Source organism: Notolepis coatsorum (assembly GCF_963971535.1).
Source record: "Notolepis coatsorum genome assembly, chromosome: 19".
In the NCBI taxonomy this organism is placed as follows: Eukaryota; Metazoa; Chordata; class Actinopteri; order Aulopiformes; family Paralepididae; genus Notolepis; species Notolepis coatsorum.
This window is the reverse complement of record NC_140183.1, coordinates 40,846,862-40,871,592: the sequence shown is the minus strand read 5'-3', so window position 1 is coordinate 40,871,592 and position 24,731 is coordinate 40,846,862. Positions and strand designations below refer to the sequence as shown.

General features: G+C 42.4%; 1 protein-coding gene across 1 annotated transcript in view; it reads right to left on the bottom strand.

The window, feature by feature from the left end:
* The window catches only part of ntrk1 (neurotrophic tyrosine kinase, receptor, type 1), a gene marked incomplete at both ends in the record, with an annotated part of 104,333 nt that overhangs the window by 66,318 nt on the left and 13,284 nt on the right, over positions 1 to 24,731 (bottom strand). Inside the window, one exon of the mRNA XM_084336624.1 lies at positions 14,382 to 14,456. Within this exon, the coding sequence (XP_084192750.1) occupies positions 14,382 to 14,456 (75 nt within the window). The remainder of the gene's footprint in view (positions 1 to 14,381; positions 14,457 to 24,731) is intronic.

The following is a 24,731-nucleotide window of genomic DNA, read 5'->3' as shown; positions in this document are numbered from 1 at the left end:
ACAAACCTTGTTACTGCCCCCAAAATCACGGGGTCAAGAGCAAACCCAACCCCGTGGCAAGGCTGTAGCAGCAGAGCGCGAAGGAAGACCCAGACCCACTGAAGGGACTGGATCCCCTGGAAAAAAGAGGGCCCGGAGAGGTCAATGACGCCAGGCATCAAGACCCCACCAGGCGGTCACTTAGTGACACCGCCCCCCACATCGCCACCCGGGAGTTGACTCTGCTCCAACATACCAGGGAATCAACTACCCTCTCGGTACAGACGGTGGTTGTTCCTATAACCCCTCAAGAAAAAACTCCAAAACACACCTGCGGGTATACACCAGCTATACCGCAGTACAAGTGTTTCAGTTTCCAAAAAAGGGTTATCCCAGGCCTACGGTATCAACAAAACTTTACTTCGGACCGGGCCCGGCGGCCCGGGAAGCACACAGGATTACCAGAGGGGGTCCAGAAGACCACCCCAACAGCCCCCTCTTCGCCATGCGTGAGAGAGGAGCGAAAGAAGGAGAACCAGCCCCTTACAATAGTGCCAGGTACAAAAGAGTACCCAACAAAGGGTCTCCACAACGCCTAACCCTGTGACACCCGGGCCGACCCGGCATTTTTCCCCCTGAAAAAAGCCCAAGTCCCTCAGGGTACCAGAACAGCAGATCTGCATCCCCGGCGGACAACGGGTTAACTGACCTGGACCAGCGTGACCAGAACCAGTCCCGTGCCCTAACCACGCCGACATGCCTACTCCAGGAGAAGGGACAGATATGCGTGCTGATCTAAAACATGAAAAGAGGGCGCCACCCAGACGGGCCGGTTTGAACCGTGCTCGGTGGCCCACCCCAAGGGCGTGAGACCCCTCTACCTATGTTCTGATCTATTCCGTTAACATCCCCCAGATATGAACGAGAATCCGTCGAGACCCAGTAACAGGCTCTCGGAAGAGGAAAAAAAACCCATCCCAGTTGCTTTATAAAAACACTGTTTTAATAACAAGCAACCAAGGCGTACTAGCCACCCGCATGATTCTTATCAGAAACACCCCGAGCCAGCACTATGCATGCGTCGGGACACAAAACACATCAATGAACAGTCTAACCAGACCCCACATTGATCCCTCAAGGCGCCTGGGAGAACGACAAAAAGGGTGTGGTGCTTCATATACTCCACACTTTTTTATTAAAAAAGAAAGAAACACCGACTGACATGAATCCCACTTGACGCAGCCGAGGATAAAAACTGTTTACATTTTTATATCCCGTCATCCCTACCACAGAGGATAGACGGAACTCCCCAGAGAGACTTCCCATGTGAGCCATAGATTGAAAAGCCACGGTAACATTGAGTCATGTGACCAACCGACTCAAGTTACGCGTATATCAAGCGTAGTGGAACCTTAAGTTCTACGCTCTATCCCGACACTTGACAATAACAGACCCTACATACGGGTCTAACTCACAGAAGCCATCGTCCAATAGCAACGTGCGTAGTGACGTGTGCTACGACGGGGGGAAACCCAAGACTCAACGCCTGTGATAGGTGCAGAGTCTGGGAAACCCTTCCCCCCCCCCCCCTCCCTGCCAAGCCGCCTAACAGCTTGGCTCTGACTGAACTAATAAGAGAGGAATAAACCCCCTGACCAATCAGAAGAGGGAAGGAGGGGTTTATCCGGTACCCCCTCACAAGCCCAACCCTTGCATACAACAACAACAACAACAACTAGCCATATGATACCTTTAGTAGCAATGCTAATGAATAGCGCAAGCTAATACAATGCACGCTAACCACAGATAATCTGTGAACAGGGTTTATAACAAGACCAAGTCGCGTGTGTGTGTGAATCCTACACCCGCATCCATGTTGTAACACAGAAAAAACATTGATAGAGAGAGAGAGAACGGCTGAGCCGTGGTACGTTTTCATACGAGCATTACTGCAAACCCAACACAATAGTGTTGTAGCTCAATATCACTGTGTAAGCAACAGAGCACACAACTAGCCTCTACCTTTATGTGGAGATTCAGGCCGAGGCAGAAAAAAACCTTTTTCAACCGAGTGTAGGCTGCAGGCCTTGCTTAAGCTCTAACATGAATGTAACCCTCCTATCAACCCATACTAGCGAAGATTCACATGTTGCAACCCCATCATATGTTTGGTGAATAAACACACAGTTTGTTAACAAAAAATACAGTCCCCCTTTAGAGGGGACTCTTTATTTTTGAACAAAATCATAGCGGGGCCGGGAAGGGAAAACAGGGGGGGGACCACAGGGGGAAAAAATTGCCTGCCACAAGCCGCTCGGGATTTGCCACCTCGTGGAGCCCCGGAGGGACGGTAAACGATCGGCGGCTGGTCTCGACGATCCCTACCGTCGCCTCCGGGGGTAGATGGGCCGGCTGTCGTAGCGGAGGCGCCCTCTCTCCTCCTGGCCTTCTTCCCCGAAGGTCCAGCAGTGGCGGTGGTGGCAGCGGCGGCCACGGCGGAGGATGCTCGACGACGTGGCGGCCGTCTGACTCCACCGGCGACATCGGGAGGGGGGAAATGAGGCTGGAGCACGGAGCGCTCCTCCTGCATCTCTCTGCAAGTCGAGGTCATCAATTGCAGGGCCGTCCCGAATAGTCCAGCATCGGAGAGGGGTGCCGTCAGAAGTGGAACTCTCTTCTTCTCCGGCACACGAGCCTGCTCCAGCCAAAGGTGGCGCTGGACCAGAGTTGCCAGGGCACGCACTTTCCCAGCGGCTATAGCCTGCGGCTGAGTCAGATGCAGGATGGCTCCTGCCGACTGGGCGAGCTGGTCATGTTGTACATCAGTCAGCTCCGTGCCACCCGTCAATATCCCGGACATGAATCTCGCCAGCTGCGCGATGTTAGACGCGGCAGCTAGAGATTGTGTTCCGGTGATAAATGACTGGTCGCTCCAATATGCCAACCGCCTCGCCGATTTCCCTTGGGGAACCGGCTTCGGTAACGGCTCCCACACCACCTCCGGACAAAGGAGCGCTGTCATCGGCCTATCAAGCCGTGGCACACCCTCCTTCATACCGTTGACCAAACCCGCCACCCGCGTGACTTGCACGTAGGCAGGAGTAAGGCCTATGATGTGGGAGACCACCTGGCCCTGACAGACATAGGCCGCCATTGAGGGGGAAAATGGGTAGACAACGTCCACCCCTCTCACCGGGCGACGTTGCCATAGATGACCTATGAGATCATCAGGGACAGGAACAGGCAGTGGCTGCGGCAGCGGCACGCCGTTTGCGACTGCCGCCGCCGCCATGAGCTCGGGAAACAAAGCACGCAGTTCCCCCTGCAGACTTTCCTCCTCCGAGCCTGCATCCCTCACATACAGCAGGCTACTACTGGTCAAGGAGCCACACTCCGATGTGGCTGATAGCAGGGCATCCCGCCGACGAGTCAGAGGTTCTACCCCAACATCTTCGAACGAGGCGCCCCAATGAGACATCTCACCCCCCTCCAGTGTTACCTGGACGGGCGGGAGACATGTCTCCACCGGGCCTTCAAATAAGAACCCGTCCGCCTCTATCATGTAGTCCTCTGTCTCCATCGGGCATGTAGAGACCGACGCATCCTCACCTGGCTCCAGCAACTCACCAAAACCGGGCCGTTCGCGTCTGTAAGCCACCATCTTGCGACGGGAGCGAGCTGACGCAAAAAGTTTGCGTCTCAAATCCCCCGCAACCAAGGGAACCGGCCGCCCAACAGCGGACGATTCCCCGGAAGCAGAGGAACCAGAGCCGGAACCAGGCCATCGCACAGGAGACGGCACTGGTGCACCAGCTCCTTGGAGAGGCAAACTACCCATCGGACGCCTACCGGGCGTGGCTGCCGACCACGAGAGAGGTCTCAGCCCCGCTCCAAGACGCACGACGGAGGCGGAAATGGAGAACCACTGGTGAAGAGTAGCGTTGCAAGCGCGACTCTCCGAAGTAGACATTATGATTTCGTTTTTTTCTGTCGAAATATAATATATTTTATATATTATGAGAGAAGAAAAAAACAAGCAACAATGTAAACACGTCTCAACTTTCTTCAGCTAACAACCTCGTCAAGTGTGGGATCTACCGAAGGCACTTCCTTGTGGTGAAAGTGAAGAAGGAGGCGAGTAGGTGACCACACACCTGCTTATGAAGGTAAGCGGATGGGGGTGTGGCCAGACGAATGTTGGGATGTAAAGGTACATGGTGGAATTTTTTATTCAGTGCTCGTGCACGAAGTGAAGTACAGTGCAGATGATGCTGAGCGAAAGCCATAATGAAACAGAACCATTGATAACCACTTTCGAAAAGAAAATGCCTAATTTCTGTGCAGTGGTAGAGTAGGTAAACACTGGAAAATCATGATATTATTCTACTGTGAATTGTTTACAATATCCAGAAATACAACACCAAATTATAATGTTTTTGTTGATACATTTCTCATATATCAGCACATAGCAACCGTTGTCTCTTCCATTTCCATGTACAAAACAACCGTTTATATGTTACAGGCAGCCATGCTGGAAGACAGAGAACTAGACATTAGTTCCAAGGCCTCTATTCTGGGTATGTAATGCAGTACAATGGAATGGAATGCAATAGTGAGCCCATGACGGAATGGCTGGAGCCAACACATGCAGTTTCAATTTAATTCAAAACTTTATCGGCCAATAACAACAGTATTAGACATAATAAGGGGGAGTCTCCTGGGAAAAGAGCTATAGTGCCTCTATTTCATGTTTCCATGGGGACTAATGAGTTCCTTGTTGTCTTCACTCTTCTGTGAGACGGCGTCCTCATGTCAGGAACCTGTCTGCCGTGGGTGTCCAGGCAGCGCGGGACGGTGTTGAAGCTGGGCCTCGTTCACACTTTAGAGTTGGGTACCAAACTCAGTACTTTTAAGGGTACAGACTGAATTACATCGGTACTACAGAGTACTGATTTACGCTAGATCAATCGGTAGCAAGATTTCCGTACAGTACCTTTACATGTTTAGTATAATAGAGTAAAAGAGTGTAATATACTAGTGTAATATATATATATATATATATATATATATTACTGTCCCATCTCTTTGGTCTTTGATAATATTTATTGAGGATGGCCAGATAATGTTGATATTTAAACATTTGAAAACATAATACATGATCATGCGATTTATTTTGTGTGGTGTGTTACAACAAAGAATAACAAAATGTTCAATACAAAATAAACAATGTTGTCAATGTCAATGAAATTGAGAAGTTTGGACTTATTTGTTTTATAACAAAACATCTTATTTGAATTGTAATGTTATTACAGAAAGACCATTGGGTACCGATACCGAACTCCAGGAACTGGTGCCGGTTCAAATGTGAACGGTACCCAACCCTACTGGCCTCCCTTTATGATAGCCTGTTTTTATTGTTCACATTCCAATTACCAAATCAGGCTACCATACTAAAGGTTCAAACTGAGTCAATGAAGAGAAGGCAAGGTGACACTCTCTCTATTCAAAGATAAAATGTTTTTTTTTACAGGTGGCTGATGCATGTTGCAGAGGATAAACGCATGGATTCCCAAGTAAAGTGGATGATGGACACCTTTTTTCAATGATTCTCACAGTCACAGGAGGAATGACAAACAAAACTAAAAAACTAAAAACGGAACTCAAATCCAACCAGCTATTAGTAGATCTATAGCTCGCTCTGTGGGTTGGGTGGTTGGTCCACCAAAGTGTCCCCACCCTCTAGTGGCCACAGTTTTCACCCTAGGAGGCTGATATTTGGCATGGAGGTGTGTGTGTGTGTGTGTGTGTGTGTGTGTGTGTGTGTGTGTGTGTGTGTGTGTGTGTGTGTGTGTGTGTGTGTGTGTGTGTGCGTGTGCGTGTGCGTGTGTGAGTGTGTGAGTGTGTGTGTGTGTGTATGTGTGTGTGTGTGTGTGTGTGTGTGTGTGTGTGTGTGTGTGTGTGTGTGTGTGTGTGTGTGTGTGTGTGTGTGTGTGTGTGTGTGTGTGTGTGCGGTGCGTGCGTACGTGCATGTGTGTGTATATGTGTGTGAATGTAGCCGGTTAAAGCTATTGCAGATTCACATTAGTTTGTCACACAATACTGAAGCATTTAAGATTTAAAAAATATAACTAAAAAACATCATTAAACATAATTGGAGCATTAGCAAAGTTGACCCTATTTTAAGAGCTGTCTTTAGTGAGCCCCCTATGGTCTCATATAGACGTGCACCGACTGTGTGACAAATTGGTAGGCAGCCACTTAACCGCTCCAGCCAAGACCACCTGGCTGTCCAGGCAGAAAGGCATGTTTCCATGTGTATGTTGGCCTATTTCCAACATCGCCAATACAAACATACATACATTCATTGATGTTCATAGTAATATAATTTACGAGATGTTTTATTTTGCCAACTGCAGTGCTGCACTCCTTGTCTACAGACTGGAGTGGCCATGCGGGTGCTTTTACATTGGCCACATAAAAAGGACTGGATCATTTAGCGGAACACAAAAAATGCTATAAGAATCACCAATTAAATCTATCCTATTGCTTTACATTACAGCAGGGGTGGGCAATTATTTTTCCCAGGGGGCCAAATGAGCAACTGAAAATATTTTGGAGGGCCAGGCCAAAATTCCGAACTCAATTATGCATAATATAAATTTTATTTCTATATAAAAAGCAGTAAATGGCATTGTTTTGACCGCTGGTAAGAGTGTATGTTATTATTTGGCAATTAAAAGGTGAGGTTAGCTTTCAAAAATATCATTTATTCAAATAGAATTTCCTCATTTTCAGTCACATTAATAACAAAGGGCATTTTGAGTTTCATATAATATTGAAACAAGGATTTTCTTAGCTTTCTAAAGACATCACATCATCTTTGTAGCCAAAATAAACAAGACATGTGACTGAACTGTGTAAAGAAAAGTGTCCCAGTTTTGTAGCCTTTTTGACTTTACATGCCTATATTAAACATTTAATGTTTTCAGAACTATGCAAAAAAATAAAATAAAAATATCATGTGTCCCATTTCACTTGTTATATTCCCACATTTTAGTGTTCATCAGTTCTTTTTTTCATTCAGTGTGAGAAATCCAGTCTCTTTTGAGCTTTAACAAGTCCATCAAAGTCAGGTTGAATGTCTGAGGTGGAGATGCGAAGCACAGTTGACATGTTCATCAGTGAGAGAGGATCTGTACCTGGATTTGGTAAACTTCATGACTGAGAATGTCTGTTCACATATGTAGGTGGATCCAAAGAGAACCAACATCTTCTGAGCATGTCTCCTCATGTTTGGAAAGTTCTCCTCCTTGAGAGCAGAGTAGAACTCTAGCAGTGATGCTGACTTAAAGTGCTCTTTCAGTAGTGAATCAGACTGCAGGTCAATGAGTTCAAGCTGAACAACTATCAACACTGCAGGTAAGGGGAGAGGAAACCCTTTCTATCCTTACCTCCATCTCGAAAGTCATGGAAAAAATTGTATACAAACAGGTCGAAAAATACCTCGCGGAAATAAATCAAATCTACGAATTCCAATCTGGCTTCAGAACATCCCACTCCACTGACACATGCCTTCTCTATTTAAACGACCACATCAAACAAGAGGTGGACGCGGGCAAATACTGCGGCATGGTCATGCTGGACCTACAAAAGGCCTTCGACACTGTCAATCACACCATTCTGATTGACAAGCTAAAAGCAATTGGTTTTGATAGTCTATCAGTGAGCTGGATGCAATCCTACCTGGAGGGGAGAGAGCAGATGGTGGAGGTAAACGGTACCCTATCCCCCCGCCTCACAGTAAGCTGTGGTGTTCCACAAGGAAGCATACTAGGTCCGCTACTGTTCCTAATTTATGCAAATGACATGTCGTCAGCTTGTGACTGCAACTTGTTCCTGTTTGCGGACGACTCAGCCCTGCTGGTCTCTGACAAGAACAAGTTACAGGTTGAAAAAACCCTCAGCTCAGAACTAGGCAAAATCTGCATATGGCTCGCTGATAACAAACTATCATTACACATGGGCAAAACAGAGTCCATTCTCTTCAGTTCAAATAACAAACTCAGCAAGACCGACGGCTTCTCAGTTACAGTGGGTGACAATATTGTCACAAGGAAAGAAGATATTACCTACCTGGGTTCCATCCTAGAGGCAAATCTTTCCTGTGACAAAATGGCATCCAATGTAGTAAAAAAAGTCAACCAACGAACTCGATTCTTGTACCGGATCTCCTCACTGGTAAAAAAGAATACCCTGAAGACTCTGGCAGGAGCACTCATTCAAGGGTACTACGACTATGCTTGCACCTCATGGTACCAAAGCACCTCAAAGGCGCTAAAAACAAAATTACAAACATCTCAAAACAAACTGGTCAGACTACTGCTTGACCTTACTCCTAGAACCCACCTCACCCCTGCCCACTTTGACAACCTAGGATGGCTTAGAGTAGACGACAGAGTACAGCAACTTGCAATGGGCCTGGTCTACAAGATACACTATATATATATATATTGGATAAAAGCGTCAGCTAAATGACGAAATGTAAATGTAAATGTACACTACACGACCAAGGTACCCATGTACATGTCAAAATACTTCCCAAAAGTCAGTGAATACCACGATCACAACACCAGAGGGAGCTCCACAAATCAAGTTAAACCCAGATTCGGCTCAAACAAGGGACTAAACACATTTTGCAATTATGCCACATCAATGTGGAACGCCCTACCCAAAGCTGTAAAGGAATGTGAATCACTACCCACTTTCAAAAACACCTACGGGAGACTGCAATTCGAAACTGGCCCCTGTAAATGTCCTAACACAACCCCCTCCAATGTACAGTAAATTACCAAACTTGGTCTTGTCAATATTCCAATGTACAGTTTTGCTTGTACAGTTGTACAGTGTCCCCCACCCACCCCTCCTACCCAACCTACCCCCCCCCCCCCCCCCCCTACTACCCAACCTCTGCGTAGGGTTGGCGTAGGGTAACAGTGTTGCCTGGATCATTGCTGCATCATTTAGCTCCTGGTATGTAGTGTTTAAAGTGCAGCTGAACCGGCATTTAAAGAGTATTTACTGTAGCATCTGTATAGGGAGGTGTAGTCTGACGTAACTTTAGTTTCCCGCGAGGTCCACCCATATAGGGATTTATCATTGGGAAAATAGATTATCGGCTATTGTAACAATTCTGCCTCATGAACATTGAAAAGCGTTCCATTTTTGCACAAAATGAGTTCCCTTCTATCACTGTCTAACATTATTGTTTAAGCATTTTTGGCCGCGTGAATACTTTCCCTAAGGTGGTTGTCCTTAAGCGTTCGGTTTGCGCAGCCTGATTGGCCACTGACGTTTCTCTCAGCGCCGAATCGCGTTGCGCCTAGCTTTCAGTTCCACAGCCCAAGTCCTTCAGTTCCACAGCCCATTTCCTCATCTCTCTATATTAACGTAACACGCTATTCATAACAATCAGCATCACATCAATATAAATAACGTATTGTTTTCATCTCTCTATATTAACGTAATGCGATATTCATATCAATCGACATCACATCAATATAAATCATGTATTGTTTTCATCTCTCTATATTAACGTATTGCGCTATTCATATCAATCGACATCACATCAATATAAATAACGTATTGTTTTCATCTCTATATTAACGTAACGCGCTATTCATATCAATCGACATCACATCAATATAACGTATTGTTTTCATCTCTCTATATTAACGTAACGCGCTATTCATATCAATCGGCATCACATCAATATAAATAACGTATTGTTTTCATCTCTCTATATTAACGTAACACGCTATTCATATCAATCGGCATCACATCAATATAAATAACGTATTGTTTTCATCTCTCTATATTAACGTAACGTGCTATTCATATCAATCGACATCACATCAATATAACTAACGTATTGTTTTCATCTCTCTATATTAACGTAACGCGATATTCATATCAATCGACATCACATCAATATAAATAACGTATTGTTTTCATCTCTTTATATTAACATAACGCGCTATTCATATCAATCGACATCACATCAATATAAATAACGTATTGTTTTCATCTCTCTATATTAACGTTAGGCTGTAAAAATCCTACTCGCACGGCGGTAGCGAGTTAGTTGATAGTTAGTAGTATATTGATGCAGGTAGGTAGCTGATGTGACGGACGCGTGGAACTGAGAGGCATTCTGAAAGTTAGGGCTAACGCGATTGGGCGCCGAGAGAAGCGTCAGTGGCCAATCAGGCCACGCAAACCGAACGCGGAAGGACAACCACCTTAGGGAAAGTATTCACGCGGGCCGGCCGGAAACAGCAATGACGTAACCACTACACCTCCCTATTGTGATGTATTTTCCTAGTGAAACAGGAAACATAACATAACATAACATTGGGATGCATTTTATTTGATTGTTGAAAAGTGGGCGTGACGTTACCGTAAAAAGCTGTTTCATCTCATTGTGCAATGAATTCCTGGGCATGTCATCAAATGAAAGTATAGGAATAATACTATTTTCTCAGTTTCTCTTCACATTTACATTTTACATTTAGTCATTTAGCTGACGCTTTTATCCAAAGCAACTTACAAGTTCTGTATGACAAGTCATCAGGAAGGGCACAACTATCAGCTGAGTAACAATGTTCATCAAAGTGTTGCGTGTTACAGTGTAGGTTAGTTTATTAGGACAAGTGCATGACAGTAAGGTTAGTTAGGGTTAGATATATATATTTTTTTTTTTTTATTATTTCAGATAATGGTTGAAGAAGTGTGTCTTTAGTCGACGGCGAAAGATTGGACTGAGTATCCAATCCACATGTAACTAAAACACACACAGCCCTGTCTTTCACCATGCGCAATAAGACAAAACCGTCTTTTTGGCAATTCTATTTGTGCTCAAACAAGGAATGTCATCAAATTCCACCTTGCACAGCCACCTGTTGTCAGTATATAAAATGTTGAAATATTTAGGCTGCTATGAGTTTGGAAATGGCCATTGGCCACATTTCTTTAGTCTAGCTGAATCTTTACTGCGAGGCGATAAGGCTCCGGAGAGGGGAGCGTATTAAAAATATGTTACCATATTATTGATTTTTTTTGTGTGAAAATGCAAGGACACTAGTGTACAGTGTATAAACTTTACTCTACTTGTAAAAAGTTTAGTAAAAAAGGGACTAAAACATTGCTGTCTGTCAGAGGCTCTAATGGCTTAAGTTTGATACTGCTTTAGTACATTTAAAATAAAATAGCCTACTAACTATCCTATGCCATTAAATGTATGCTCTGCAATCATAGAAAAAGCTGGCAAAACAAGATGGTGAAATTAGGCACCTTTAGGTCGGCTGACATTAAAGGGGAACTATCTTATAAATGGCCTTTTCCAGTGTTTAGCATTGTTTTCTAGCTATGTGGACTTATATTAATGGGGTCTATGTCTCTAATTCTCATTTTGGCGCATTCTTCGAATTCTCATCTCACAATATTGTCCCTCACTGAAGTGAGTCATCTGAAACTTAGCGTACCTTTGACGTCAAAAGTTTCTCATCTGGATAATAACGCCCGCCCCTCTATGTTTGTTGTCAAACAAAATGGGCAAGATACGTTGTGCTGTTCCTGACTGCCAAGCAGCGAATATGTCCTTGCATTCATTCCCTGATGATGTCGTGATCCGTCATCAATGGGCCAAGTTTGTGAGCTATGGCGATCGCGACTTGTGGAGACTTTTAGAAGAGGACAAAACAATCACACTTATGGATGATAACGTGCATTTTCACCAGACTACATTGGACTCAGCACTTCTGGTAAATCATAAAAATACTATAGTCAAACCAGCAGAGGAGGTAACATTATTTGTCGCCGAGTTGAGAGCTCCCCAGACTACAGCTGGGCGATCACCTACAATGGCGAACTATTAATTATGAAGAGGAAGAGGACAAACGGTGATGATCCATCCATAACATAAGGTGATAATGATATCGTGCTCCACAAGCAATGGGCCAAGTTCGTTTTTGGATTTTTGCAAAGACGAAGGATAATGAAGGGAGCTAGCTTTTTCATAAATATTTTTTTTAATGTTAAGTGCTCCTCCACTTGTTCTTTCTTGGCCCCCTTGTTTAAAAAATCCTAGAATCGCTCCTGGTATCAGAGGATAAATTCTAAATGTAATTTAAAATTAAATGTAATGTTTGCAGTCATACAATGCAGCAATGTTCCCAGCCTTCCCAGAGACAGTCGCATTTCTCTCCTCTCCCCAGGCTCCTCAAGGCCATTCCTACCGCCGCCTCTACTGCCTCCATGGAGCCTGACGCTGCTGTGCTCTGTGCCTTGTGCCGGTTGTCGGACTGTACTCAAATCAACTCGAAATGGATCTAATCAGTGGATTGCATATTTTCGTCAAGGAAGCAGAATATGGCTAACCCTCTCTGCCTCTGCGACATTTCAATCAGGCTACCAACTTGAAGTCATGGACATTTGGATTATCGAAGCTTTTGGGATTGCAATAAGAAGATTTTGGATCTGTTTACCGTGCACAGGACGTACCAAAATGAACTGATTAAGACACTTGGACACTTGGACTAATTAATGCATTCAGTCATTTGGACGGAGTTGTTAAAACTCACTCCACTCAAACCAATAGAGTTATAATTCACTCTACTCAAAATCAAATTTAAATCGACGTGACTGGGGAAATGTTGCCAGTCAGTCAGCCAAAACAAATTCCTGGACTACTCCAAGGTCGAACTTTGAGCTGCTGGAGTCGAAGGCTCTCTTGGAGATAAGAGTGGCATGCGGCCCCCCCACCCCCAGCCCCCTCCCCCCACCCCCCCTCCTACGTGTATGGCCCAGCGCCTGTATGGCAGCTAACTCGTATGCGTGCTGGAGGGGGGAGCCAAGGCTGTCTCGTCAACCCCCCCCCCCCCGGGTGCTCCGCGCCAAACATGGCAGCGGTAATACGCATACGTCTGTCTCAAAGAGTCCTGCATGTATAACAAATGCGCATGTTGGTGAATTTATGACTGTGTGCCATTATTACTATCAATGTAATAATTGTGGAATATTACTATAATGAGCTGTATGTGTATGAACCAAGCATCCTTTGTGAAGCACTTTGGTTGACAAGTGTCATGTTTAAATGTGCTATATAAATAAATTTGATTGATTGATTGATTGAGTAACATCTTATAAACTTTCCAAGCAGAACAGCAGGGACCACCCAAAAAAGATTAGCCCCAGACCCTGTCAACTCCTAGAACCACCCCTAAAAAGATTAGCCCCAGACCCTGTCAACTCCTAGAACCACCCCTGAGCTAACATTAGCTACTAGATAGCTTGTTGTGCAGCTATATGGCTCTAAAGGTAGCAGGCAAGCTGATTATGTTGTTTACAACAGTAGTGTTAACTCTGTTATCAATTTCCATTGATAACGTTAATAGGCTTTGTACCTGATTTGTGAATAGATGTGCTTATGTGCTCTGCTGACCTACGGGCAATTGAGTTTAAAGCCATGATTTCAAGCCTCCTATTTAAGTATGTAACTGTTTTAATAGATTTTCTATCTGTGTTTTGCTTGTATTTTATTGTTTTTATTGTTGCCTAATTTGATTGACGGACACCACAAGGGACATCTGCAGTTGGGCCCTACTCCTATCTACTTCTATGTAAGCCCATCTCTTGTTCTTCATTGGTACCAGTTAGACTGATTGTCGATCTAAGACAAGTGTTTGTGTGTGTGTGTGTGTGTGTGTGTGTGTGTGTGTGTGTGTGTGTGTGTGTGTGTGTGTGTGTGTGTGTGTGTGTGTGTGTGTGTGTGTGTGTGTGTGTGTGTGTGTGTGTGTGTGTGTGTGTGTGTGTGTGTGTGTGTGTGTGTGTGTGTGTGTGTGTGTGTGTGTGTGTGTGTGTGTGTGTGTGTGTGTGTGTGTGTGTGTGTGTGTGTGTGTGTGTGTGTGTGTGTGTGTGTGTGTGTGTGTGTGTGTGTGTGTGTGTGTGTGTGTGTGTGTGTGTGTGTGTGTGTGTGTGTGTTCATGTCTTTTAGCCATCCATGCTGCAAGACGTTGGTGCATTTTGAATCCTCTGTAACACACATTAGCCACTTAAATAAAGGCTTTTTATCTTTGGAAAAAGAGTCGTCTTGGATTGTCCTCCTACTGTTAACTTGAAAATAATCAATTTTCTTCAGGAAAAAACCCTCCTCAAAGCACAACTCACTGTTTGCAATGCAGGTACCAAGGTACTTATAGCTGTCTGTAATCTCAATGTCTTCATCCTGAATTACTGTGTTCAGGGGCAGGCGGTCGCTTGCTAAAATCAATAATCACGTCTTTAGTGTTCAGTGTGCAGTGTTCAGCATCTTTGTGTAAAACGTGTGGTGGACAAGAGTTACTTACAGGTTCTTCAGCTCTCTGTAGAATACCAGATCTGTGTCTGTAAGATTCTCCAGGCTGGCTTGGTTCTCAATGTAACTGGGTGGATAAACACAAGGAAAGATAGTTGTCAGATTAATGCTGTCCCATGCCCTCTAGTGAAATACAGACGCACACAGCACAGTAACTTGCACTTCTATTTACAACACCATCTTGCCGGCATATACACACACACACACACACACACACACACACACACACACACACACACACACACACACACGCACGCACGCACGCACGCACGCACACACACACACACACACACACACACACACACACACACACACACACACACACACACACACACACACACACACACACACACACACCACACACACGCACACACACACACACACACAAACACACATCAAGCTCACCGGACTGTTTTCAAACAGAGACACATTTCATTTCATGTGACACAAAACTCACTCACTCACTCTACCTGTGACCATTGTCTCACAAATACCAGGTTGACGAGGGTAGCATGTGTGAGGAGCCAAGAGCCTAGCTTGGTTCTTCTATTGTTTGAGTACAATAGTTAAGTTGATATTTTGAAGAGTTTTGTATTTATACATTTTTTCCTTTTTTTGTTTTTAAACACAAGCCATCATTTTGTTGTAAATATGCTAAGATAAAATGCCCAGTGTCTACATGATGTCTACACCTGGTGTGTACATGGTGTCTACACCTGGGCCCTCATTTATCAATGCTGCGTACGCACAGATATGTGCGTAAACCGTGCGTACGATCATTTCTATGCAAAGTGTGGGATTTATCAAAATGAACGTGTGCTTTAGATTGTGCGTATATCTATGCACAGCTCAGACCGTGCGTACATGTCACCAAGCGGTAGAATATGAAGACTGCAACATGAGACGGACTTTCATGCATTAATTTCAACACTGATGTGTTCTGTATGACCCGTAATTCATTATAGTTAATTGTAAAATAATGACAGTAGTGTAATTATTGTCAAACCCTATAAATAGCATTTGGAATAGGTCTTTCTTTCCGAATGAATGCAGCATGGTTTATCTATATAGCGTTATCGGAATACTACGGGGTGCGCCGACTGCGCTCCGCAGGGAGCTGTTTTCAGAGATAGGGCAGTCTATTTGCTGAGAGAACATCCGCTACCGGGACACATTCTCCTTGATTTGTACCACAATTTGGGACCCAAATTGGAGCGTGTAACAAAACGCACAAATGCCATCCCCATGCACATTCAAGTCCTCTCCACCCTCGGGTCTTTGGCCACCGGCACGGTCCATCGTGATATATTGGAGATGGATCGAGCAATAGACTGTTACTGTACCACCCATGTAGCTGTCAAAGCTCCATCACAAATTCAGTTATGTGAATAGAAAGGGTTTCCACTCAGTCAATGTTGCGATGCGCATTTAGCTGATACATGTCATTTCTGGTGACCGGGAGGAAGCCATGCATTGTATTGAATTAAATTGTAATGTTATTACTGGGGTATCTGTATGTAATTAAAATATTGCTTAAATGCAGGTGATCGGGGTTAGCCACTGAAGCCATAGTTAATGACTCTGACCAACCCAACAAATGACCCAACAGGAGTGCAATTATAACGGGCTCACGCGCGAACAAGAGCCCTTCAGAGCGCAGTTGGCCTGCTTGTTTGGCACAGGGGGCAGACGTAGAACACCCACCTCCAAACGCGATTAAATATTGTTTAAATAAAAAGCTAAATACTATTATTTGTGTGTCATGTTTGGTCTCTACATGGTGTCTACATGGTGTCAACATGGTGTCTACATGGTGTCTACATGGTGTCAACATGGTGTCTACATGGTGTCTACATGGTGTCAACATGGTGTCTACATGGTGTACACCTGGTGTCTACATGGTGTCTACATGGTGTCTACATGGTGTCTACACCTGGTGTCAACATGGTGTCTACATGGTGTCTACATGGTGTCTACACCTGGTGTCAACATGGTGTCTACATGGTGTCTACATGGTGTCTACATGGTGTCTACATGGTGTCAACATGGTGTCTACATGGTGTCTACACCTGGTGTCTACATGGTGTCTACATGGTGTCTACATGGTGTCTACATGGTGTCTACATGGTGTCTACATGGTGTCAACATGGTGTCTACATGGTGTCTACACCTGGTGTCTACATGGTGTCTACATGGTGTCTACATGGTGTCTACATGGTGTCTACACCTGGTGTCTACATGGTGTCTACATGGTGTCTACATGGTGTCTACACCTGGTGTCTACTTAAGCATTACATCACACGCAGGAGTGGTTTGTGAACAATAAACCATGCCTAGGGGTGGTCGTTAGGCCCGAGGCGCAGCCGAGGGTCGTTAGACCCCCCTAGGCATGGTTTATTGTTCACAAATCACGACTGCAAGTGGTGTAAAGCTTTTATACAACTGCCACATTCATCCAACCTTATTTCTATACAATAAACACACATTAATCGAAGATTTGTTGAAAAAACCATCCGCCAGAAAAAGTAGTTCCCACAACTACAAAAAGACAATTTGCCTCCATGTGGAAGCAGATCGGAAGTGCATCCAACCAACTAACACATCCAACTGTGTATTATTGGAATGATTGAGAGAAGTTGCCTCATGTGGAAGCAGCTTGAAGTGCATCCAACCAACTAACACATCCAACTGTGTATTATTGGAATGATTGATTGAAAATTTTATTACCAGATGCAGAATGGGTACAATACAGTACGGCTCAATACACACAATTGTTAAGGGAATGCAGACCTACTTTCCATAGAACTTCATTCTTAGATGCTTCTATAGAAAGTAGGTAAAACAAATTAAAAAGTTTTCTTTGCCCTATAGGAAAAAAACTTTTTCTTCGCCCTATTCTTTTATTTATTTTTTTAAACCTACTGTAGAGGGTTAGACTGATTGTCGATCTAAGACAAGTGTTTGTGTGTGTGTGTGTGTGTGTGTGTGTGTGTGTGTGTGTGTGTGTGTGTGTGTGTGTGTGTGTGTGTGTGTGTGTGTGTGTGTGTGTGTGTGTGTGTGTGTGTGTGTGTGTGTGTGTGTGTGTGTGTGGTGGGGGGGGTGTGGCGGTGGTGGAGACTAGAGCGAGCGCTGACAGTCGAAAGGAAAAGAAATTGAAAAGAAAATTGAAAATTAATCAATCAATCAATCCGTGATTTTTCTTTTGTTACAGAATGATTCAAGACCCATCAATTATCATCCAACATTGTTTAAACGACTAAGACATTCGCTGTGACAGAATCGCTTGATATTTAGTCGTTTAGTCGCTATCAACATATCCATTTGTAAAGATTATTGTCCACCTTTCTTGTGATCCGGCGGATTGATGTGATGTGATTCGGTTGTGGGCGGGTCCTGGGCCAGCAAGCGTGGACTGATCGCAATACATACGTGTAAATGGACTGTTTCAGCCAATCAGAATCGAGAAATTTGCATGCCGTTGTATAAATGGTGTCTATAATATAATTGTTTCTACATATAAGCCGTAAGGTGAAGGCTGTATCATTTCATCCCGTTCCCACCTCGGCAGACTACACAATTTTCACTCTGGTTGAAAGATATATTGGTTTAGGAACAAAAAGTTCTCCATTGACAAACTAGCCCGTTTTGCGCAATCATAATTTTAAAATCGGGACTAGATCTTTCCTCGCGAACGGATACTTGGTCACCAGGGGCGTTTTTAGGGTTAGAAAACATTGGGGGCTTCAATGTTGAAGCCCCCCCCCCCCCATATATATATATATATTTTTGTATTTTTTCAATTTTTTTTTAACACAGAAATACGCAATTTTTGAGTAATTAGAGACGCATACTGAAGGAACTAGATTAGAGGTTCTCAAAGTGAGGTGCAGGTCCATGAGAGGGATCTGGGCAGAAAATTCAGTTAACAGGACCAAATCATCAGTTTCTTATTTATTTATTTAACCTTTATTTAGCCAGATAAAACATTGATCTGGTCCAAGAGGCCCCAACAGGAGTACAAATATACATATATACACATATATATAATATATATACATATACTGTACATACATACACACATATACACCAATAACAAAATAAAAACACAGTTAAGAATCATACACATAACAAACAAACAAACATGTGCACAGCCTATGTACAAAAGAAATAAACAGTCTAGTCTAGTCTTTACAGTTTTCTTCAATTGCATAAACACTCAAATCAAAAGTATTACACGATTATCAAAACCTTACACTCAAGGAGCAAAACATAGGCCCAGATTTGCACCCCTATAAGCACAATGTCAGCCTCACACTTTTTGCAAATCAATACACACAGTGATTTGCAAAACACTAAACACACTTGCATTACATTAGACACAGAATGTCAAATTACCACACATATGAGCCAATTGGTTAAACACAGCCATCAGATGCACAAACACACCATTGCTTAATTGTAGATATACACCAATCAGGTTTAAGCACTATAAAATGCAGCAGGTGAGTTCACCTGTCTTCAACCAAAATGGAAGGAGAGTGAAGTACTGTACACAGAGAATGTGAAAATATACAATACATTCACCAAACACTACACAAGACAACCAATGATGCAGACTGATGAAAATATACATTTTCTGTCCATATACCCAAATCAGTCAACATGTCAACATGGAGAATCACAACAAAGAATTCTCTTGCCAGATCCAGCTAGGCAAAGAGATAATGTCTAGTATTTTCTGTACTCTATTTAAATCTTTTACATGTTTGTTTTTGTTTTACTGTAATTTTAACCTGTACTGGATACAGTATTTTATGTTTGTCTGATATTTGCTGAGCTTACAGTGTTATGCACATAGTAGCATGAAAACTGGGACATGTTTTGTTGTGATTCTCCATGTTGAAATGTTGACTGATTGTATATTTGCACATTCTCTGCGTACTTCACTTACAGTACTCTAATCACTGAGAAGTAGAATTGCTAAATAATAATAATAATAATAATAATAATAATAATAATAATAATAGATTTTATTTGTAATGCGCTTTACAATTGCGGGGCAAATCTCAAAGCGCTACAGTTAAAAGAACATAAGAACTAGCAAGAATAAAGGAAGGAATAAAAAAAAATAGGCAAGACTAAACATAGAATAACATAGAGAAAACATAGAATAAATAAAACTGACAAAAGAAATTGGTAAAAGAACATAAAATATGTGGAGCTAAACATTTTATAAAAAGTCAACAGAAAGCTCTACTAAAAAGATGAGTTTTGAGGCCTTTCTTGAAAGCATCCACAGTCTGTGGTGCTCTCAGGTAGTCTGGGACTGGGAGCGGAAGAGCAAAAAGCCCGATCTCCCATAGTGCAGAGATTGGTCCTTGGGCTGGCCAGAGCGGAGATGTCGAGAGGAGGAGTGAGGGGTGATGAGTTCTTTGAGGTTATGTGTTAAATGTGTTTTAGGTTAAGCACAGTGCTGTGTAACTGGTTCAAACAGAATTAAGTCATATGAAACGTGTGTTTCATTTAAGCATTACATCACGCGCAGGAGTGGATTGTGAAAATTAGACCATGCCTAGGGGTGGTCGTTAGGCCTGAGGCGCAGCCGAGGGTCGTTAGACCCCCCTAGGCATGGTCTAATTTTCACAATCCATGACTACAAGTGGTGTAATGCTTTTATACAACTGGCACATTCATCCAACCTTATTGCTATACAATAAACACACATTAATTGAAGATTTATTGAAAAAACCATCCGCCAGAAAAAGTAGTTCCCAAAAAAGAAAAAAACAGAAGTTGCCTCCATGTGGAAGCAGCTTGGAAGTGCATCCAACTGTTCTCAGTAGGACATCCAACAAACTAACACATCCAACTGTCTCTCAACTAAGACATCCAACAAACTAACACATCCAACTGTCTTTCACCTAGACATCCAACAAACTAACACATCCAACTTTTCTTTAGTTTTTAACCTACTTTCTATAGAACTTCATTCTTAGATGCTTCTATATAAAGTAGGTCAAACAAATTAAAAAAGGTTGTCTTTGTCCTATAGGGAAAAAAAGTTTTCTTCACCCTATATATTTTTTTAAAACCTACTTTCTATAGAAGCAGATTGAAAAGTAGGTAAGAAATTAATCAATCAATCAATCAATTCGCGCAATTTTTATTTTGTTCCACAATGACTCATGACCCATCAATTACATCATCCAACATTGTTTAAGCTAAGACATTCGCCGTGACAGAATCGTTTTCCATTTAGTCGTTATGACGCTATCAACATATCCATTCAGTCCACCCTCACTTAAAGGGGACATGCGTTGCTATTCCTAGCACTATTTGGGCAACTTTACACAATTCCTGTTAGTCTATTGAAGACATCTGTAAGGTTTTTTTCAAAAAAATGCATTGTTTTATATTTCTAATCAAGTACTCAAAACCATCATTTTTCAGCTTCAAGATTTCAGGCTGTTATGGCCTGGCTCCGCCCATAAGCACTTTGAGTGACAGTCAGTCCACAGTCTGCGACTGGTAGACAGAGAGAGATAGAGAGAGAGAGAGAGAGAGAGAGAGAGAGAGAGAGAGAGAGAGAGAGAGAGAGAGAGAGAGAGAGAGAGAGAGAGAGAGGGGGTGGGAGAGAGAGAGAGAGAGAGAGAGAGAGAGAGAGAGAGAGAGAGAGAGAGAGAGAGAGAGAGAGAGAGAGAGAGAGAGAGAGAGAGGAGAAAAAAAGACAGGCCGTTATTGACAAGGCCCCCTCTCTCCCTCCCTCCCTCTCTCTTCCTTTCTCTCCCTCTCGGGTGTGCCGCGGAGCAGCTTGTGGGGGGGGGGGGCCTCCCTTCCCCCCTCTCTCTTCCTTTTTTTCTTTCTTTCAATCTCCCGTTTGGGGGGGTGTGCCGCGCGCGGCAGGTCCCCCCCTCCCCCCCAAGTGCTCTCTATCTCTCTCTCTCTCTCTCCCTCCAGAGTGCATGCAGAGTATGAGGAAGTGGTTTCCACTCGCTGTGTACAGTCAGTCTAGGTAGATTGTGGGCGGGCATTAGCTACAACCACAGAGCCAATCACATCACTGTCTGCTACTCAGAGCCTGAGTAACGTCATTCAAATCAGGATGGCCTAATTTACTGGAGCAGGAAATGATCTGAGCTGAATCAGAGCAATCCGCCAATATGGTATTTAGACACTAAAACACATTGATACTAACTCCTATTACTATAATACAATGCTAGAGACTGAAAAATGACATTTATAATGCATGTCACCTTTAAAACAGCGCACCTCCCAGTTGCTTCTATAGAAAGAAAATGAAAATAAAAAAAATAATTGCAATTAATCAATCAATCAATCAATTCACGCGATTTTTATTTTGTTACACAATGACTCATGACCCATCAATTACATCATCCAACATTGTTTAAAGAACTAAGACATTCGCTGTGACAGAATCGTTTTCCATTTAGTCGTTATGACGCTATCAACATATCCATTTGTAAAGATTATTGTCCGCCATCTTGTTTTTTCCTACAAAGTCGCACGGCGGAGTGATAGTAATTCGGTTGTGGGCGGGTCATGGGACCAAGAGCGTGGGATTATGAAAAATAAATACGTGTAAATTGACTGTTTCAGCCAATCAGAATCGAGAAATTTGCATGCCGTTGTATAAATGGTAACAAAATGTCGTTTTTATAAATTAGTGTATGGTTTTGCCAAGTGTTTAATTTAGCAAATGATCTGAGGTGTTCTGATAATTGTGTGTGTGGTTGTGCTAATTGTGTGTTTTGAAACACCGGCCCCCGTTTTCAAAATCATGCTTAATTTAAGCAATCGAAAAAAACGGTATTGTGTGTTTCATTATATACATATGTTTCAGTCTTCTCATAAAAAAATTATTCGATTTTTGGGTCTTTTCCTGCCTTTGGTCCGCTTTGCATTCACATCTCAAATGAACCGCAGCAGGGTTCACTTGCAAGAGTGAATGAGCTTTCACACCACCCCAAACCAACCGGACTATCCGAGGAAATGAACCAGGGTTCGATTAAAGCTTATTATAGTTTATCACACTATCATGAGCATGTCTTTGTTAGTGGACACTGGACATGGGTATGGATGGCTCCAGATGCTCCTGCGTTAAAGTGCACATCTTCAATACCTATCTGTACTATTTAAAAGCACAGTGCAGGACAAACTCAAAGGTTATCGCACCTCAGAGATGGCAGTGGACATGTATGACAGGACAAAGGCCATATGTAATGGCCTTGGGATTGAGGAACATACTACCAGCCAAAGGAGGAAGCAGAAAAGGATGGACGAGTATGTAGTTGAGTCATCTTGTGGCACAAGCTCAGACCTCAGCTCAGGAGATTAGCTGAGACAGAGACTGTTCTATCCAGTCCTCGGCAGAATGCTGCAAGAGCTTGAGAGCAGGTTCTCCTGAGTTGGATAACAACTTATGAAAGGCATACAGGCATGTTATCCAGCCTCAGACCAGTTTCTCTCAGTGGAATTGCTGCAACCCCTCGCCACACATTACAATATCCAACTACTGCCAGAGGAGATCACAGTTGCAAAGTGTTTCCTGGTCAGGCAGAGGTGCAGTCCCTACTATCCAAAGAGTCTTTTCCCTCCTGGTCTGGATGATAATAATAATAATAATAATAATAATAATAATAATAATAATAATAATAATAATAATAATAATAATAATAATAATAATAATAATAATAATAATAATAATAATAATAATAATAATAATAATAATAATAATAATAATAATAATAATAATAATAATAATAATAATAATAATATTATTATTATAATAATAATAATAATAATAATAATAATAATAATAATAATAATAATAATAATAATAATAATAATAATAATAATAATAATAATAATAATAATAATAATAATAATAATAATAATAATAATAATAATAATAATAATAATAATAATAATAATAATAATAATAATGCATTTTATTTATAAGGCGCCTTTCAGGACACTAAAAAAAGTCCACAAATCGGTGAATGAAAAAATTATAGGATCAAATGAAAACGACTTACTAAAAATGGATGTTTAAAAGTACTAAAAACCAACAAAAAATACCAAACACTGACAAACATTCAGCACAGACAATGGGGATGCTGACATCTAAAAAAAAAAAAAAAAAAAAAAAATCTTTTTCTTAAAGCTCCGGGGCTAGGAGAAAAACATCCGGGGCTAAAGCCCCAGAAGCCCAGGGCTAACAACGCCACTGTTGGTCACCACAGAGTTTTATTCGACGTAATTGGTGCGAGTTTGGTCACATATCTTGCGCTCGACCAATAGGGAGGTGTCGTCATTTAAAGGGGAACTATTTTACTATTTCTTTCACTATTTGGGCACTTTTACACAATTCCTGTGAGTCTATGGAACACCTCTGTAATATATATATTTTTTTATTCATTGTTTTGTATTTCTAATCAAGTCCTCAAAAACAGCATTTTTCTACCTCAAGATCTCGAGCCGTTTTGAGCTAATGTGGACTGGGGTGCAGGGGCCTGTGTGCAGCTGTTCTTGTATCTCAACATTAACATGCAGCGGTGTCTTTCTGACATCACATATCGCGCACATTTTCAAATGACTCAGTTCAGTGAGGGTGAATATTGTGAGAGGAGAATTGGAAGAATGCGCCAATATGAGAATTTTGAGACATAGATCATATTAATATAAGTTCACATAGCTAGGAAACAATGCTAAACACTCAAAAAGGCCATTTATAAGATAGTTCCCCTTTAAATTTTTTCCTGTGTTCCTCTGTTCCACTTAATGTATTTCCCCATTGACCATTTCTAAATCGGCTTGTTTTAGATAAATAAAGCATTAACGTTGGCATGGTGTACCTTTCTGTGCGTATTTATCCACAATCTATAGCTCAACATGAAAATATTCGCACTTAATCGGAAAGGTAGCAAAATAACAACTTTTATGTTTTCGTTCACTGGGAAACTACACTGCTATTTGGTGCTGCTGACTGACGTTACCACAGCGTAGCCTCCTGCCTGTAGTCACAGACCTAGGATCATATTTCCCTTACATTCCATAAGCTTAACAATTCGTACAATGGGAAAATAACTGACCCTGAATCTGTGGCTAGTATCTGTTTCACCCAACACTAGTGCTCCGGTGATCATAGCCATTATTTGTAAAAGCCACACGTTACCATATTTGTATTTATAATTTAAATCGTATAACGTTATTTCACTGCATATTAAATCACTGTAAATACTAATGTAAATCATTGTTTCGTTGTACATATTGATATTGTGTATAGTTTATAATGTTATTGTTTTTTACATGACGTTAGTAG